Source organism: Rutidosis leptorrhynchoides, chromosome 8 (assembly GCF_046630445.1).
Source record: "Rutidosis leptorrhynchoides isolate AG116_Rl617_1_P2 chromosome 8, CSIRO_AGI_Rlap_v1, whole genome shotgun sequence".
Classification (NCBI taxonomy): Eukaryota; Viridiplantae; Streptophyta; class Magnoliopsida; order Asterales; family Asteraceae; genus Rutidosis; species Rutidosis leptorrhynchoides.
In genome coordinates, this window is record NC_092340.1 from 67416189 (window position 1) to 67434598 (window position 18410).

General features: G+C 38.7%; 1 protein-coding gene across 1 annotated transcript; it reads left to right on the forward strand.

Moving 5' to 3' along the window:
* Positions 1-14969: 14969 nt before the first annotated feature.
* LOC139863505 (uncharacterized) lies at positions 14970-16271 on the forward strand. Its single transcript, XM_071852133.1, has 2 exons — positions 14970-15284; positions 15630-16271. Exons 1-2 carry the CDS (start codon positions 14970-14972, stop codon positions 16269-16271), a joined length of 957 nt encoding a protein of 318 aa, XP_071708234.1.
* Positions 16272-18410: the final 2139 nt, after the last annotated feature.

Below are 18410 nucleotides of genomic sequence, written 5' to 3' on the forward strand. Positions count from 1 at the left end.
GTGGTCTAAAGGTGGTGCTTGTTGTTGGGATCCCATGCAACATGTGTAGTAATGGTTAACAAAAATGCTAGTATGTTGGCTCATCTTAATGGGTTTTTGTCCTACATCTTAATGGATCATAAATCCATTAAAGTTGGGCTAATTTAATGGTCTATTAACTAGGGTAGGGTGGGTCTAGGTCCAATAAGGTAGAAAGTCCATTAAGACTGACTAGTGTGCATTAGTAAAACACTAAGCGTAATTAAGTAACCAATAAACCAAGTAATTGTCATTAGAAATTAACAATTAGTTTTAAGTAGTCATAATATTCCAATTACGACAAAAGTTAAACGTGTACCAAGTACATAACTCGTTCTAAACGTCAAGTGACACTAACGGTCATAAAAGCATTCGAGGATCAAGTTAAGTGATTAAACACTTAATGACAAGTTGTAAGGTATTAACGAAAGTAATTATCATAAATAAAGATCCCAGAATATAATATAGCACAGTACGCACAAATACGCAGTTTCGTGAAGGTAATAAGCACAAATATAAGTCGAAAAAGTCGGGTCGTTACATTACCCACCTGTTAAAGAAAATTTCGTCTCGAAATTTTAAGCTGAGGTAGACGGTAGAGTCGGGAAAAGGTGAGGATATTTCTGCATTATCTGATCCTCTCGTTCCCAAGTAAACTCGGGTCCTCGTTTAGCATTCCAACGGACTCGGACGATTGAAATATTGTTGTGCTTCAAGGTTTTGACCTCGCGGTCCATGATCTGAACAAGTTCTTCCACGAAGTGAAGTTTGTCATCAATCGTAAGCTTATTGAGTGGTATGACAAGTTCTGGTTCGGCAAGACACTTCTTCAGGTTTGATACGTGGAAAGTCGGAAGAACGGAACTCAATTGAGTCGGAAGATCTAAACGGTAAGCAACAGGTCCAATACATTCCAAGATTTCAAAAGGACCAATGTATCGTGGATTTAGCTTACCACGCTTTTTGAAACGGATTACACCTTTCCAAGGTGCGAATTTTAGCATTATGCGGTCACCCACTTGGAATTCGAGATCTTTACGTCTAATGTTGGCATAGCTCTTTTGGCGATCACGGTCCGTCTTGAGCCTTGCTTGAATTTGAACAATCTTCTCAGTGGTTTCATGGATGAGTTCAGGTCCGGTGATTTGCTTGTTACTTACTTCGGCCAAACAAATAGGAGAACGACATTTGCGACCATATAAAGCTTCGAAAGGCACGACATTAATGCTCGAGTAATAACTATTGCTGTAAGAGAATTCGGCTAGAGGCAAATGATTTTCCCATGCTTTTCCGAAGTCAATAACACAAGCTCGTAACATGTCCTCCAAGGTTTGAATCGTGCGTTCGCTTTGTCCGTCGGTTTGTGGTGGTATGCGGTACTCATGTCTAAACGTGTTCCCAAGGCTTTTTGTAAGGAACGCCAAAATCTAGAAGCAAAACGGGCATCTCGGTCGGAAATAATCGATAAGGGTACACCGTGACGAGATACAATTTCCTTTATGTACAGTTGCGCAAGTTTGTCTATTGTATCGGTTTCTTTCATGGCTAGGAAGTGAACGGATTTGGTGAGACGGTCAATAATAACCCAGATGGTATCATAACCGCCTACCTTCTTTGGTAGTTTTGTGATAAAGTCCATCGTTATTCTTTCCCACTTCCATTGCAGGATTTCGGGTTGCTGAAGTAACCCGGATGGCTTTTGATGCTCGGATTTAACCTTGGAACAAGTTAAACACTTTCCAACATAAGTAGCAACATCCTTTTTGAGGTTTGGCCACCAATATCGCTCCTTGAGATCGTGGTACATCTTACCAGCTCCTGGATGAATTGAATACCTTGACTTATGGGCTTCGTCTAGAATAAGACTTCGTAAATCCCCATAACTAGGCACCCAAATTCTTTCGGTGAAATATCGGAGTCCAGTCTCCTTATCTCGAATTGAGAGACGAGAATGTTCAAGCGTTCTTGAGAGATATTCTCCTCTTTGAGAGCCTCATCTTAAGCTACACAGATTTGGCTATTGAGATTTGCGTGGATGGTGATATTCAAGGCTCGGACACGAAGAGGTACCATTCTTTCCTTTCGGCTCAAGGCATCGGCTACTACGTTTGCCTTGCCAGGATGGTAACGAAGTTCATAATCGTAATCGTTCAATGTCTCGATCCACCGTCATTGTCTCATATTCAGTTGTTTTTGATCGAAAATGTGTTGGAGGCTTTTGTGGTCGGTGAAGATGGTACTTTTGGTTCCGTAAAGATAGTGTCTCCATAATTTGAGTGCAAATACAACGGCTCCAAGTTCGAGATCGTGAGTCGTGTAGTTTTGTTCGTGAATCTTCAATTGTCAAGAGGCATAAGCAATAACCTTCTTTCGTTGCATCGATACGCACCCAAAACCATGTTTCAAGGCATCACAATATACAACAAAATCATCATTGAGAAGGGATAAAATAGGTGAAGTGGTTAACTTCTGCTTCAGGATTTGGAATGTCGACTCTTGTTCGGCCGCCCAAACGAATTTCTTCCCTTTGTGAACGCGGTTAAAGGACGCGCAATCAAAGAGAAACCTTCGATGAGCCTACGATAGTAACCGGCGAGGCCTAAAAATTGGCGGATATTAGTAGGAGTATTGGGGGTTCCCTACTTGCTAATGGTTTCGATTTTCGAGGGATCGACCTTGATACCCTGATCGCTCATAATATGACCAAGAAATTGAACTTCCTTTAACCAAAATTCACACTTAGAGAATTTGGCATAGAGTTGCTCTTGTCTCAAGAGTTCAAGCATGAGTCGAAGATGTTGTTCGTGTTCTTCTTCGCTTTTGGAATAGATTAAGATATCGTCTATGAACACGATGATGAATTTGTCTAGCTACGGCTTGCACACGCGGTTCATAAGATCCGTAAACACAGCAGGTGCGTTAGTTAAACCGAATGGCATCACGAGAAACTCATAATGACTATAACGTGTTCGAAACACAGTCTTAGGGACATCGCTCTCCTTCACCCTCAACTGGTGATAACCTAGTTAATCTTGGAGTAAACGATTGATCCTTGCAGCTGATCGAATAGATCATCAATCCTGGGAAGGGGATACCGATTCTTGATTGTTAGCTTGTTGAGTTCGCGGTAATCAATACACATACGGAAAGATTCGTCCTTCTTCTTCACGAACAAAACGGGAGCACCCCAAGGTGAAGAACTTGGTTGGATAAATCTACGGTCTAGCAATTCTTGTAGTTGACTCTGCAACTCTTGCATTTCGATTGGTGCAAGTCGGTAAGGTGCGCGAGCTACAGGTGCAGCTCCTGGCACTAGATTGATCTGAAACTCCACTGATCGTGGTGGGGGTAATCCCGGTAATTCTTCTGGAAAAACTTCGGGAAATTCGCCTATAATCGGCACATCCTCACGCTCTTCTCCTCAGTTTCCAATTTCTTCACATGTGCCAAGATAGCAAATCTCCCCTTTTTCATGACCTTTTGTGCCTTCATGCAACTAATAAGGTTCAGCTTTGGGCTACATCTCTCTCCGTAAACTATTAACGGCACACCGTCTTCGTGAGGTATACTAATAATCTTCTCTCCACAGATAACTTCTACCTTCACCTTTGACAGCCAGTCCATACCGACTATCACGTCAAAGCTTCCCAACTTAATGGGTATCAAATCAATCTTAAAATCCACACCAGCTAAGTTAATTATACTTCCACGACAAATTTGATCAGCTTTCTCAAATTTTCCATTAGCTACCTCAACAAGATAATTCTCATCCAAGGGAACTAATGACCAATCTAGCTTAGAGAAAAAATGTCTACACATATAACTCCTATCGGCACCAGTATCAAATAAGATAGAAGCTAATAGTTTATTAACAGTGAATGTACCTGTAACCAAGTCAGGATCCTCACGGGCATCTCTGGCATTCAAGTTGAAGAACCTTCCACGTGCAGGCCCGCCATCCTTCTTCTTGTTAGGACATTCATTCTTGAAGTGACTCTGCTGGCTTCCTTGGTGCATTGGGGTTTGCCTTCACAACTGAAGTATTGATCTTGCAATCCTTGCCGATGTGTTCAGTCCTCTTACACTTCTCACACACCACATTGCAGTACCCAGTATGATGTTTATAGCATCTCTTGCACTGAGGTAGGCTACCTTTATAGTTAGGGTTAGGGCTTCTCCCCTCATTGCTTCCCCTAAAGTGCTCATGCCTCTTGACTGGATTCTGATCAATACCTTTATCCTTGTTTCCATCCCATTTACGCTTCCTATCACTTGCTCCAGATTCTGATTGCACCTTCTCTGGCTCTTGGCGGGTAATTTGATTCATCAGGGTGTGCGCCATGCGCATAGCTTCCGGGACATTTGCTGGTTTCGAAGAAGTGACATTTCCCTTACTGTCCTTGGGGAGTCCTCACAGATACCATTCCAATCGTTTAAACTCAGGAGTAAGCATTGTGGGGCACATCAAGGCTAACTCTAAGTACCTTCGGTTATAGCCATCAAGGTCAGTTCCCACAACTCTCAGTTCCCAAAACTCCGCTTCCATTTTCTGAATTTCGGTTCTGGGGAAGTACTCCTCTATCATAGCCCGCTTAAACTCCTCCGATGGTGTTACATAAGCTTCATCAATTCCTTGAGCCTGGGCGAGTGTGTTCCACCATGTCAGAGCACCATCTGATAGTGTGCAGGATGCGAACTTAGTCTTGTTCGAGTCGAGTAGTTACTCACACGGAATACCGATTCCAACTTCTCAAACCATCTTGTTAAGCCAACTGGCCCTTCCGTTCCACTGAAATTGTATGGCTTACAACTCTGAAATTCCTTGAAAGTGCACCCATTCTGAATGTTCTGGTTAGCCGGTGAAGCTTGGGGGTTGGCATTCGCCATAGCTGCGGCTACTCGAGCAGCTATCATCTCCTTAATTTGTGCTGCAGTGGGTGTTCCTCTTGGACGTCTTCCGTTTGCCATCGATCTTTCAAACAAAAATTTCGACTTAAGTCAAAATCCATTAATCAATAATCGATAACATCATAGCATATGGTAATCAATATGGAATCAACATAATACATGTTAACTAAGCGTGGCAAACTAGTAGCAGATAACACAAAAACCATCATGTAATAACTTAAATAAAACGCCGTACAATAATTCAAACAAAGTAATTCCATTCATAATAAGAAAAGTTGCATACAACTTCATAAGGTTTCGTATAATACATGAATGAAAAACATGAAACTACTAACAGAAATACATAATGAAATCTAATACAACAGCCCTATGGTGATGGTGGGTAAATGATGTCCATCATGTGGGACACCTGGTCCTCGAGCTCAGTCACTCGAGCACGTAGGGCGCGCACTTCCCTCATCAGCCCCTCGGTGGTGGAAGGCGCTGGTGGGGCAGGTGGTGCAGATGGTACAGGTGTAGCACTAGAAGTAGATGGTGCAGTACGGGAGACCTTATGCACAAATGAATCAGGAGGAAACTGCACAACCCGCTTACGGGCGGTGACCCTAACTAACTGTCCATGTGCGTTCACGAATGGCTTGCCTCCATTTACCCCAGGAATAACGGTACCGTCGTAGTGGTAATGCTTCTTTGGCGGGGTAGAGGGTGGCGTTACAGACTCCTCCTCGGGGTCCTCCTCAGAATCCTCCTTGGGATCCTCCTCGCTGGTCTCGTCGGATGATGAACTGTCTGAGTCATCTGAAGGCGGTACAGGTGCATCCCGTGCAGGAGAATAGGTCCGGCCGGTGGTCATGATCCGATGTCTTCCAGGTGGAACCGGAACAACCCGTCCGTTAGTAGTGTATCTGACCTAGTGTACACGTTCATTAAGAAATGGACTGCCCCCGTTTACCCAAGGATCACGGTACCATCAAAATGATACTGTGGCCCCAGGAGACTAGGCCTGAGTGGAGCTGGGATCTCCTCGGGATCCTCGTCACTGTTAGAGATGACCATTAGGTCAGGTGAGTGGCTACTATCCTCAGAAGACGAATCGCCAGAGTCATCGGAGGGTAGTGGTGATGGAATAGGTGAGTCAGCAACAACAGTCGGTGAAGTACCAGATGAATCTGAATCACTCTCCAAGTCAATGATAATAGGCAGTATGTCTGACATCTGAAAAAGGAAAAATAACTTTTTCCATGTCAGTAAGACATATAGCAAGCATGTATCAGGCATAATAACTACAGCAGCCTAGATCATCTATAGCAGTATATAGCATGACAATAATAACAGTATCATACCGAAGTAACATGAAATCAAAAGCAGATAGTAGCATGCAGTAGCGAGAATAAGCAATAGCATACAACAAGTTCATATAGCAGTAAAAGTAAGCAGTAGCATGCAGCAGTTCTGCAGAAACAAGTAAACGAGCAACTTGTATATTAGTCTTATTAGTGAATCCTAATCGACTCGGTCAAGACACACTAATGCAGCCTAATTCCCTATAACCTGGCTCTGATACCAAATGTGACGCCCCGTACAAAACGTGTACGGATCATCAACAACAAGATCATTACACGGTTACAACAGTATATGCTTTTTAAAAATAAGTTTTTACATTCATGAAAAGGTAATGTCTTTACCAACGTCAAATGTTTTACAAAAGATAACATGCTTCTACGAATAGAAATCATTAACATAAGTGCGTGACACAAAGGTCATTACAAAGCCATTGTTCAACTGTAACATAAGTTGTGAATGCAAAGTAAAAGTTCCATGATTGAGACATCTCTAAATAATGCAGCGGAAGTCTAACACAGCGAGTCTATAACAGCAAGTCTAATACCGGAAGCAACAACGTCTAAGCACCTTAGAAATAACATACTTTAAAATGTCAACACGAATGTTGGTGAGCTATAGTTTTTGTAAATAACGATATAATGTAGACCACGAGATTTCGTATTCAAAACAGTATGAAAAGTATATGCTTGTCCGTGGGCACCCGGTAACTAACTTAACAAAGTAATATAAATATCACCCCCTAAAAGTACACTTGGCGAGTGCGTAAGTTTACGAAGTATTAAACACCCGTTAAATGCTAGCGCGACTAGCCCGAGTGGGGATGTTAAACCCTATGGATCCATATCTAAGATTCACGTTCACCGGTTCATAAACCAATGACTAAACGTTACCGAGCTAAGGGGAAAATTTGTGCCGTTATATCACCCACACATATATAAAGTTTAGGTACTCGTGTCTAGTAAGTAAAACATAAAAAGCGCATGTATTCTCAATCCTAAAAATATTTAAAGTAAAAAGGGAGCTATAACTCACAGTGAATGTGCGGTAAAGTCGATACGAAATCGTAAGCAAGTAGTAAGTCGGTCCAACAAGTAAGTTGGTCGATCCAAAAGGTCCTCAACCTAAGTCAAAGGGGTACTAAGCCAGTAAATTGTCCCATAAAGTTTAAAAGTACGTAGGTTAAGTCCTAAGCATCATCATTATCATCATCTTACGTAAAAGATAAAGTAAGTTTTCAACAAGAATAGAGATCGAAACAAATGGCTGACTTCGGACAGCTACTACGACCTCTATACAAACTGAAATGATGCGCGGCCAGTGGCCAAGGCTCCGTTTGTGAGTCCTCTTACCGCTGTCCAATTTTCAGATCCTAACTCGATGTCGTTTGACCGTGGCGATGGTTCAAGCGCGAGTAGGTCAGAAATTTCAGCAAGTCTTGACGAAGTCGTAGTGATTTTCGGAAGGCTATAAATCCTAAACCCTATATCGGATTTAGGTGAGTCTTAAACGAAAAGTCATCTACTGGAACTGAACTATCTGGAAATCTACTTTCTAGAAACCCAGGTGTCTGATCAGACCCTGAAAAACAGAAACAATTGCTCCGGTGGGTTTCTTGGTGTTTGATGCTTATCACGGTTCTCATCCTTGATGCGTATAAGCCTCAAGTGTACAACTCTTTGATGTTTTAGCATCACTTTGACCAAGTTTCAACCATCAACACACCATGTCAAGACTAAGGAGAAATACAACTCACTTAAGAGTTTTAGATGGATGATGAACCAAGGTTACATCATGTTCTTAGTCTCAACACAAATACAAGTTCTAAAATTTAAAGCTATAAAATTTGATTCAATCAAACAAGCAAGACCTTAAGTTACATAAATTTGATCAAACAAAGTAATGAAACCCTAAGCTAGAAAGATTGGATCCCTTAACAATAATTATGAGATTTCAAAGCTAGAAAGCTTGAATCTTTTATGTCCTTGAAGATCTCTAAAGCAAAAAGCTAGATCTTCAAGTTTCATGAAGATCATAAACACAAGTTTTGATCTTTTAACAAAAATAAAGTGATCTTAAGCTACAAAACTTAGATCCAACAAAGTAATGAAGATCCAAAGCTAGAAAGCTTGAATCTTTTATGTTCTTGAAGATCTTTAAAGCAAAAAGCTAGATCTTCGAGTTTCATGAAGATCATAAACACAAGTTTTGATCTTTTAACAAAAACAAAGTGATCTTAAGCTATAAAACTTAGATCCATAAAAGTAATGAAGATTCAAAGCTAAAAAGCTTGAATCTTTCATGTTCTTGAAGGATTCAAATCAAAGTTTGAATCTACAAGATACAAAAAGATCAAAAAGCTAAAAAGCTTGATCTTATGATGATGATGATGATGTCGTGATTAAGAAGAGAAGAAGAAGAAGAAAATTTTAAGAACTTACAATTTTAGTGTGAGAAAGACTAGAGAGAAAATTAGAGAGCGAGTGTGTGTAAAATGAGAATGAGATCAAGTGTGAAATGAAAGAATAAGGCTTGTATTTATAGTGGTGGTGGTGGTTTGGCCGACGACCTGGGGGACAATGGGGAGACAAACTTTGCTTTTTGCATGGTGGTGGTCTAAAGGTGGTGCTTGTTGTTGGGATTCCATGCAACATGTGTAGTAATGGTTAACAAAAATGCTAGTATGTTGGCTCATCTTAATGGGTTTTTATCCTACATCTTAATGGATCATAAATCCATTAAAGTTGGGCTAGATTAAGGGAAATTCCCCAAAATACACTTTTTTAAAAAGTTTTATTCCAAAATATACTTTTAGAAAAAAAAATTGTCTATTTACACCATTAAGTCGACCACCAGTTGGGTCGACTACCTATATACCCGGTCGACCACACCAAATTTAAATGTGGTCGACCACCGTTTATAACTGGCAAGGTCAATTTCTATTGGCTATCGGTCGACCACTATATTCGACCCCAAAAAACACGGGCGACCTTAATGATGGTCGAGTATACAAAAAGAAACTGAAATAGCGAGTTGGGATAACAAAATTCAAATTTCAACTCTAACAAAAATTCGCTCCACAAGCCCTAGTTACGAACCCTGATTCATAAATCCTCATTCATTGCAGATTCAATCAAGAGATCACTTCAATAGTTTGTAGATAAACCCTAATTCCATCGTCAGTGTATCTATTTCGTCCCTAGATTCAATCAAGAGTTCCCTTCAAAGATGACAGATATTGAGGTAAAACCTATTTCGTTGTTGTATGTATATGTTAGTTTATCTGTATGTGTATATATGTATATCTATGTATGGGTCCCTGTATTTATATCTATGTGAGTATGGATGTATTTGTATGTGTGTACATGTCAGTATATGATAGGTATCTGTAAGTGTATATGTATATGTAAATTTATATGTATATGTATATGTATATATATATATATGTATATGTATATGTATATGTATATGTATATGTATATGTATATGTATATGTAACTATAGATATACAATTCTCCCATTGTTTGTGCTAAAGTGTATATATCTGTATATGGTTATGGGGATGCCTTAGGTCAGAAGATCACTTGCATACTCGACCATTCAAAGGGTCGACTGCCAAAAACATACAGTATAGTCGACCCCATTTTGGGTCGCCTACAGTTGAATAAAACTGTAGTCGACCAAAAAGAAGGTCGACTATAGTGTATTTACTTTTCAATTGTATGTACCTGTATGTATGTATATGTATATTAACATTTATGTATAATGACATTATCATTGTCTGATTACAAGTTTGGTTCAAGGCCAAGGTCACCATTCGAAGCAAGATGTCTCTTATAAGGGAGATTAAGAACAAACTCACTCCGGCTCAGACAAAGATTTTTAGAGCGACGTGTTTCGGTCTTTGGTTAGATATAAAGTGTGATGACAATGATCCGGGATACATACATTGCTTATTAATGAATCAGACTGACCGCCCGAAAAAGTTTGTAATTAACGGACGTGAAATATGTGAGGAGCCAGAAGAGCTATGGTTTCGAGTTACCCGAGACCATGTCATTAGGTGTGGTAGACGTGAGTTTTGCTTGGTTACCGGGATGCAGTTTGGTCCAGTTACATCTTTTATAGATTGGATAGGTCAAGAGAGGTCGGATTTTGACCACTCGGTTTCATCTCGTGTTTTTATTAAATGACATAGTGGTCAACGTCATATTTCGGAGTTTCACGACGCATTTTTTAAAAATGAGTTGAAAGAAATTGACAAGGATACGGTCATAGTCACCATTGCGTTGATAATTAACTTATGCTTCCTTGGGAAGCAGTTGCGGGATAGCGTAAACGATGACATGCTTCTTTTATTAGAGGACTTTGAGTTGATGAACATGTATCCGTGGGGTTCTTTCTTATGGACCAAACTTTACAATAGTTTGCATCACGTGTTAGTACCTTATAAAGAGAGGGTAGCAGATAAAACCCGGAAGGGGGTAATGACATACCATTTGAGCGGCTTCACTTGGGCGTTTAAGGTAGTAATCCATACTTATAATTTTTAAGCAATTAACATGTTTCATATTTAATCAAATTTGGTTTTTGTTTGTAGATGTGGATATGGGAGGCATACAAACACCGAATAGAAGCATATGCTTTCAAGCCGGAAAGTGAAGGCATACCTCGTGGAATCCACTGGAAACGGGAGAAGAAAGTCATGGGCTGGAATGAGTACGTTGAGTTGATGCAACTCCCGGTGAGTATAATTATACCAAATATTTATGTATGTGTTATGTTTATATGTATGTGTATATCTGTAGGTATATGTAACTGTATTTGTATGTGTATATGTAACTGTATATGTATATGTATATGTATATGTATCTGTATTTGTATATGTAACTGTATATGTATCTGTATATGTATATGTAACTGTAACTATAACTGTATATGTATATGTATATGTATATGTATATGTATATGTATATGTGTATGTATATGTATATGTATATGTATATGTATATGTATATGTATATGTATATGAATATGTGTATGACAGGATGATATCCCGGACGAAGAACGACCTCTCAATCGTTTGAGGCCCACCAAGACAGAGGTTAAGTGTGAGTGGTGGGTTGCTAGTGTAAACTATTTCAAGGACCCCGATGCTAAAGTACCGGTGAAGAAAGTTGCTGATCCGAAGAAAATTGATGATGAGACGAAGAAGGAGTTGACAGATATGATTAAGAATTTGACAAAGAGATTAGATGACCAGGAAAACAAACATGCCAAGGAGATTAAGGAGATGAGTGATCGGGTTGAGGCTGGCATCCGTGTTACACGTGAGACACTAAAGATAGTGCATAGTTTATATGTTTTTAGAGACTACCACAAGACAATGATTTTAAAACTCCATTCTATGATACAAAACCTACAACAACATATCCGTCAACAAGAGCAGGTAATTTCTTATTATATAATTCATTTATGCAAGTTGGTAAGTTATATAAACTGTCCAGTGTGCAGATGAGTAGTCGAACCTTCATTTGATCGACTATCACCATGTTTACATTGTAGTCGACCATTATCTAGGTCAACTATATTAAATTTATACTATAGTCGACCCTTGTCAAGGTCGACTACATATCTTACTTTCTGATGACTTACTGCTGTGTGTTTCTGTGACAGGATGATGGTGGTTTCATTGGTGGATATGTGTCAGATGTTGAAGTTCAGACAACCAAGAAAGATATGTTTGATAATGTGAAGGTTGCTTCACCGGTTTATGTGAGGAGAGGCAAAAGGGACCGTCGGGTTGCACGGGCAAGGATGTCACCCTTCGTTATACCGTCACAAATGATCAAAAAGGGTGCTAAAAGAAAGCCTGACATGTCAGAGAAAGAAATCCCGATAAAACAACAGAAGACGGGGAGACTGAGTGCTCCGGTAGTGCCTGATAATGTTATTCTAGAAATCATTGACGATTTGATTCATAAGTCTGGACTTATCTATCCCGGCCCTTCCACATTATATGATGATGAAAGGAATCTGGACGGCCCTAAGACACCGGAAGAGATAATGACTCCACATTACGAGTGCTTATCGGTTTTTGTTCGGGGCCTATCTGACGAATTTATATTCATCACTGACGAGTTTTGGGAGCGGATCTACAATAAATTTGAAGGCGGTTACTTAGATAACTTTGTAAGTATTTTATAAACTTATTATTAAAGTGGTCGACATTTAACTTCGCTAACTTGAGATTGACTAAGTGGTTGTTAATTTCAGAATATTAATGGTTGGGGATCTATGTTGTTGTGGTGGAGCTACCGTTTAGATCAAATGGATTTTCAGCCACTAAAGGACCGCCAAAGATGTACGATCATGCCAGTCGACATGATTAAGTGGATGGGGATTTTTAAAATGGGTGTAACACTTGACCCGAATTACACCAATCCCAATATTACTTGTTATGCAGACGGATCGAGACTCCCTTTCCCACATTGGTCGAAGTGTCAGAAGGTTACAATATCAAATACATATACATATACAGTTTAAATATACATAGACATATACATTCAGATTAGAGTTATCTGTATAACTTTCTAACGTTAATTGTAGGTCATATTCCCAACATGTTTGGAAGATGCGGATCACTGGGTGCTTATTGTGCTTGATCTTAAGGACTTCACCATCGTCATTTACGATAGTTTTGTCAAGCACAGCTCAATTGACCACCGCGCTTATTATGTTTCCGAGTTGGGTAAGTGTCTGCCAGAGTTTTTGAGGGCAATTAACTACACTCCTCCACCACACGTCTCGATGCCATCTACATTTACGTATATCGACTCACCTCAGCAGTCAGGATATTACGGTGACTGTGGTGTATGGGTTTGTATAAACATGGAGCATGTATTTTGTGAGCTAACCTACCCATTCGAGAAAGATACTGCGAAGGTTGCATTAAAATACAGACATAGGATGGGGAAGACATTCTTTAGATCTCGAATCGAAGTACGTAAAAGGTAGCTCTAATGTTTGTGTTGGTATTGTATTTTGAACAGGCTCCACTGTAAAAGGTATCTCTAATGTTTGTGTTGGCATATTAGGTCAGCAGTTTGAACATGCTCCACTGTAATCTTTTGACAGTCACCAAATGCCTGGTCGACCACTGGTGTAAAATGTGGTCGACCACTGCTTAAATACATTGTGGTCGACCTTGATGTGGGTCGACCACTTAATAAAAATGACTTCGTGGACCACAATCTATGAAGTAGTCGACCACAGTGGACTTTCATGATTAAAAAGGCAACCTAGGTCCCACATTTAGATAACATTTCTTATCCTTATTAGCTACGGATAGGAAATCCACCTTTTATGAATTTAATTGGATAACGGTAGATCCTTTTATTCATGTTATCCATTTGTACTCTATAAGTAATCATAGACCAATAGGTAATTCCCATATTTAATAAATTCCAACTCTTGATCGATATTCAAACACACCAGATTCATATTCACAACAACTTAGTAGTTGAAGTTAACTCTTTGTGCAGTTTGAGGTCATCACTTATTGGTGAGTAATCCCTACTTTTATATGTCTTTACATATATAGTGATGAGTAAGTTAAAGATATATATTTGTTCAGGAGGTTATTTTGAACATGTCAATAATCATATAGTTTATATGCCACTTAATTGTCCCAGAGTACCTTTGAAACTTACAATCGCGCCAAACAAACCCTTAAATCGTACGCTTTTGTTAAAATATGTGTTAAAAAAATCGATGTTTCACAAGATTTAGTTATATCTATGAAATACGTTGTCGATAACTGTGTCTTGGATATCACTGATGATGAAGATGATTTTAATGATTTTATGAATTTCGCCATCTCAAATCAACCCGTTCACATGTATCTAGAAGATATTACGAATTCAATGCATGTTTTAGGTCGAAACCTTACTAATCCTAATGATCAGTTCAACCTACAACAACAATACAATAATCGATTAAACCTACAACATCCGACCAATAATCAGTTCAACCTACAAAATCCTTACAATAATCAGTACAACCTTAATCATCCATCCAATAATCAGTTCAACCAACCTCAGCAATCTAATAATCAGTTCAACCTACATCATCCATACAATAATCAGTTCAACCGACAACAGTCATCCATCAATAAGGTCAACCTACAACAGTCAACCATCAATTAGTACGACCTAGAACACCAAAGTAACAATCAGTTCAACCTACACCACCCATACACTGATCAGTACAACCAACCACATCCATACACAAATAATTCGAACCTACAAAATCAATCTGTAAATCAGTTAAACTTACAAACTCAAACCACAGATGAAATCAACCAACAAATACAATACACCAATTTGTTGAATGATAAACAACCACCGTTTGAAGGTAACGAAGATCCTTACATCGTTGAACTACCTACATCTAATCAAAGCGGATCTGAGCATGATGATATGGAAAATGTGAATCCAATCAAACCAACAAAACACCCTTTTTCTAACTACATAGTTGATGAGGATGATGTTCCTGATAGTGATGATGAATACGAAGATAAACACGTCGACCAAACACAAACTTATGACCAGCCAATTAAGTATAATCCCCAACCAGATGATATATTTTAGAACATGCCACCGTTACTGTCGAACACCCAACCCAAAATGAAACCTAGATCAATGACAATATATGAAACCTCAGATCTAGTTAAATTGAATCAGACTTTCGAAAACAAGGAAGATTTTCTTATGCAATTACGTACAAAGTGTGTTACTGAAGGGTTCCAGATAAAACCAAAGTACTCAGACAAGTCAAGGTATACAGCTACATGCATATCACCAAATTGTTCATGGCAAATTACTGCTAGGTGTATACAAGATAGCAACAACTTTCAAGTACAGAAGTTGAATGATCTACACACGTGCTCAAATACCCAAATTCTTCCGAACAATAAGCATGCCACCAAGAAGGTCCTAGGTAATATACTGAAAGAGGTGATGAAACAAGAAGGTCGTATCTATCGACCGAATGATATAAGGACTGATATGTCGGCGCGATTTAAAATAAGTCTATCATACCACCAAGCATGGAAAGCCAAATGTTACGCAATTGAGATGTTGAGGGGTAGTCTTGAAGATTCCTTTCAAATACTACCTAATTATCTATATAATCTTAGATTGTCTAACCCAGGTAGTGTAACCAACATTTGAACGGACAACAAAGGTAGATTTGTTATGAGTTACATGTCCATTGGTTTATCGGTATGTTTAATGCTCTCTTTATTTACTTATTAATTTAACTCGTATTTAAAAATAATGTTTCAATACTTTAATATGCAGACACGTTCGTTTGTTAACTATGCACGACCAGTAATCATAGTCGATGGGGCTCATTTAAAAAGTCGTTACTTGGGGACTAACTTGATTGCTGTTACTATGGATGCTAACAATGGAATCCTTCCATTAGCCTACGGTATTGGAGCAGGAGAGACCACCGATCATTGGACATGGTTTTTTGGTAATCTAAGAGACTCTCTACAGTCTTCGGGGTGTTGTATTATTAATCTTACCATTATATCTGACAGGGCACCTGCAATAGCTGCTGGCATATCAAACGTATTTCCAGAAGTATTTCATGCACTATGTGCTAGACATTTGTTGGGAAACCTCAAAAGTGTGTCTAAAAGGGTTAAAAGTTACGAGTGGCACTACTGGAAAATGTGCAAAGCGTATAGAAAATCTGATTTTGATCACCACTATGCTATACTAGCACGACGTATCCCAGACAGTGCACGTACACTCAATACTGTTGGCCTCAACAGATGGTCTAGACATCATGCAGATCGTGTTCGGTATGCTTACCTAACTTCTAATAGTGCAGAGTCAATGAACGCACTGTCAGTTCATGCGAGGAAACTCCCGATTACAATGCTTCTTGAATTCTTTAGAGCTTCAGTTCAACAATGGTTTTGGGAACACTGAAACACTGCTGATGGTTTAACAACACCTGTCACACCATATGCAGAGCGTAAGCTTGGTAAAAGAAATTGTAAGTCTATTAGTTGGATTGTCAAACCAATATCACAAGTTAAGTTTGAGGTATTGGATATGAAAAAAGGCGGTAAAGTCAATCTACAAGATAAAACTTGCACATGTAAACAATGGTAGTTTTCTGGTATACCCTGTAGACATGTAATGGTAGTAGCAAGGTATTTTGTCCTACGTAACGTTACTACACACGTTCAGAAGTATTTCCACACTAAAACGTACAAGTCGGCATACATGGAAGATATTAACCCGCTAGATCATATTTCTGAATGGATAGATCCAGGACACCTACAAACCATCCTACCGCCATTGGTTACAAAGCGACAATCGGGTAGACCGAAGAGTACTGCTCGTATACCGTCCCAAGGAGAGGACAAAGACAATTTCAAATCTAAAAGAAAATGCAGTCGTTGCTTGGAATATGGACATACTAGATCAACTTGCACCGCACATTATGATCTTTCTGAAGGTAAACAAAAGTCCAAGTGTAACTCAAAAACAAAGGCAAAGCCGAAGGGGTTGGTAAAGGGCAAGGGTAAAGGAAAACGTGAAGACTCATGCTCAACACAATTTGGCTCCACTTACAATTTGAGTGATGATTAGCTTCTTCTTTGTGTTTAAAATGTGTTTAACAGTCATGAATGTTAGGTATGTGTGTTCGTATGTTTTCTGTTTAACTATCGTGTATGTTATATGTCTGTAAGTTGTGTTATTTGTTGTGTAATCCATAAATGTAGTATGAGATAATATATAATATTTGTTGTTCAAATTAAAGTTTATTTCACTAAATTGGATGGTAACACAACACAACACAACACATAATGGTAAATAAATCTCCAAGGTACATTGAAGGTACATTGCTAACACAGTAAACTTAAATAAAAACCTTATCTAAATTCGCAATAATCTTATCTGATATATCTTAGTATGTTTTTATGATTAGTCGACCAACTTATCGGTCGACTTCAAAGCAACTGTGGTCGACTATGTTAGTCGACCGAGTTTAGGCCTACAATTCGGTCGACCCTTAGGTCGACCATATAACTGAAGTAGTCGACCAACAACAATGAAGAATTGAGGTCGACTACCTTGAAAACTAAAGTGGTCGACCGGATAAAGGGGTAGTCGACCCACTGAGTGGTCGACCTAACGGTGTAAATAGACAATGTTTTCCCCGAAAGTGTATTTTGGAATAAAAGTTTAAAAAATAGTGTATTTGGGCGAATTTCCCCTAGTTTAATTGTCCATTAACTAGGGTAGGGTGGGTCTAAGTCCAATAAGGTAGAAAGTCCATTAAGACTAACTAGTGTGCATTAGTAAAACACTAAGCGTAATTAAGCAACCAATAAGCCAAGTAATTGTCATTAGAAAATAACAATTAGTTTTAAGTAGTCATAATATTCCAATTACGACAAAAGTTAAACGTGTACCAAGTACATAGCTCGTTCTAAACGTCAAGTGACACTAACGGTCATAAAAGCATTCGAGGATCAAGTTAAGTGATTAAACACTTAATGACACATTGTAAGGTATTAATGAAAGTAATTATCATAAATAAAGATCCCAGAATATAATATAGCACAGTACGCACAAATACGCAGTTTCGTGAAAGTAATAAGCACAAATATAAGTTGAAAAAGTCGAGTCGTTACACACACTCACACCGTACCAAACTCTAACTCTCTTGAAACCCTAAATCCCTACTCTCGTTCTTGATTGTTGTTTGTGTTGGAAATCAGTGTTTAGCAATTTCAAGAGTTCAATCAAGTAAGAATCGTTCAATTTTATGTCTAAATCTGTGTAAAATTTGGGTTTTAAGTTATGTTTTTTTAAAGGTATGTTCTAGTGTCAAAATTGTACAAATTTGATGATGTTGAGTGTAAAATTTGTGGGTTTAAGTCCTAAATGTCACGACCCTACTTTTTGCATTATCTTTTTCTATTAAGTATTTAACTTTCGTTAACTGGTATATTTGCCATGTCATTTTATGTGACTAGACATATTCTATATAAATTAAATAATAGTTCTATATTATTTATTAAATGAAAAGGTGTGATTTCGTGTTAGTACGTT

Bases quoted from the DNA above. Each gene is read 5' to 3' on its own strand.
- LOC139863505 (XM_071852133.1), top strand. From the start codon at position 14,970: ATGACAATATATGAAACCTCAGATCTAGTTAAATTGAATCAGACTTTC. The intron at 15,285-15,629 runs GTGATGAAACAA...TTTAATATGCAG, and splicing joins TAGGTAATATACTGAAAGAG to ACACGTTCGTTTGTTAACTA.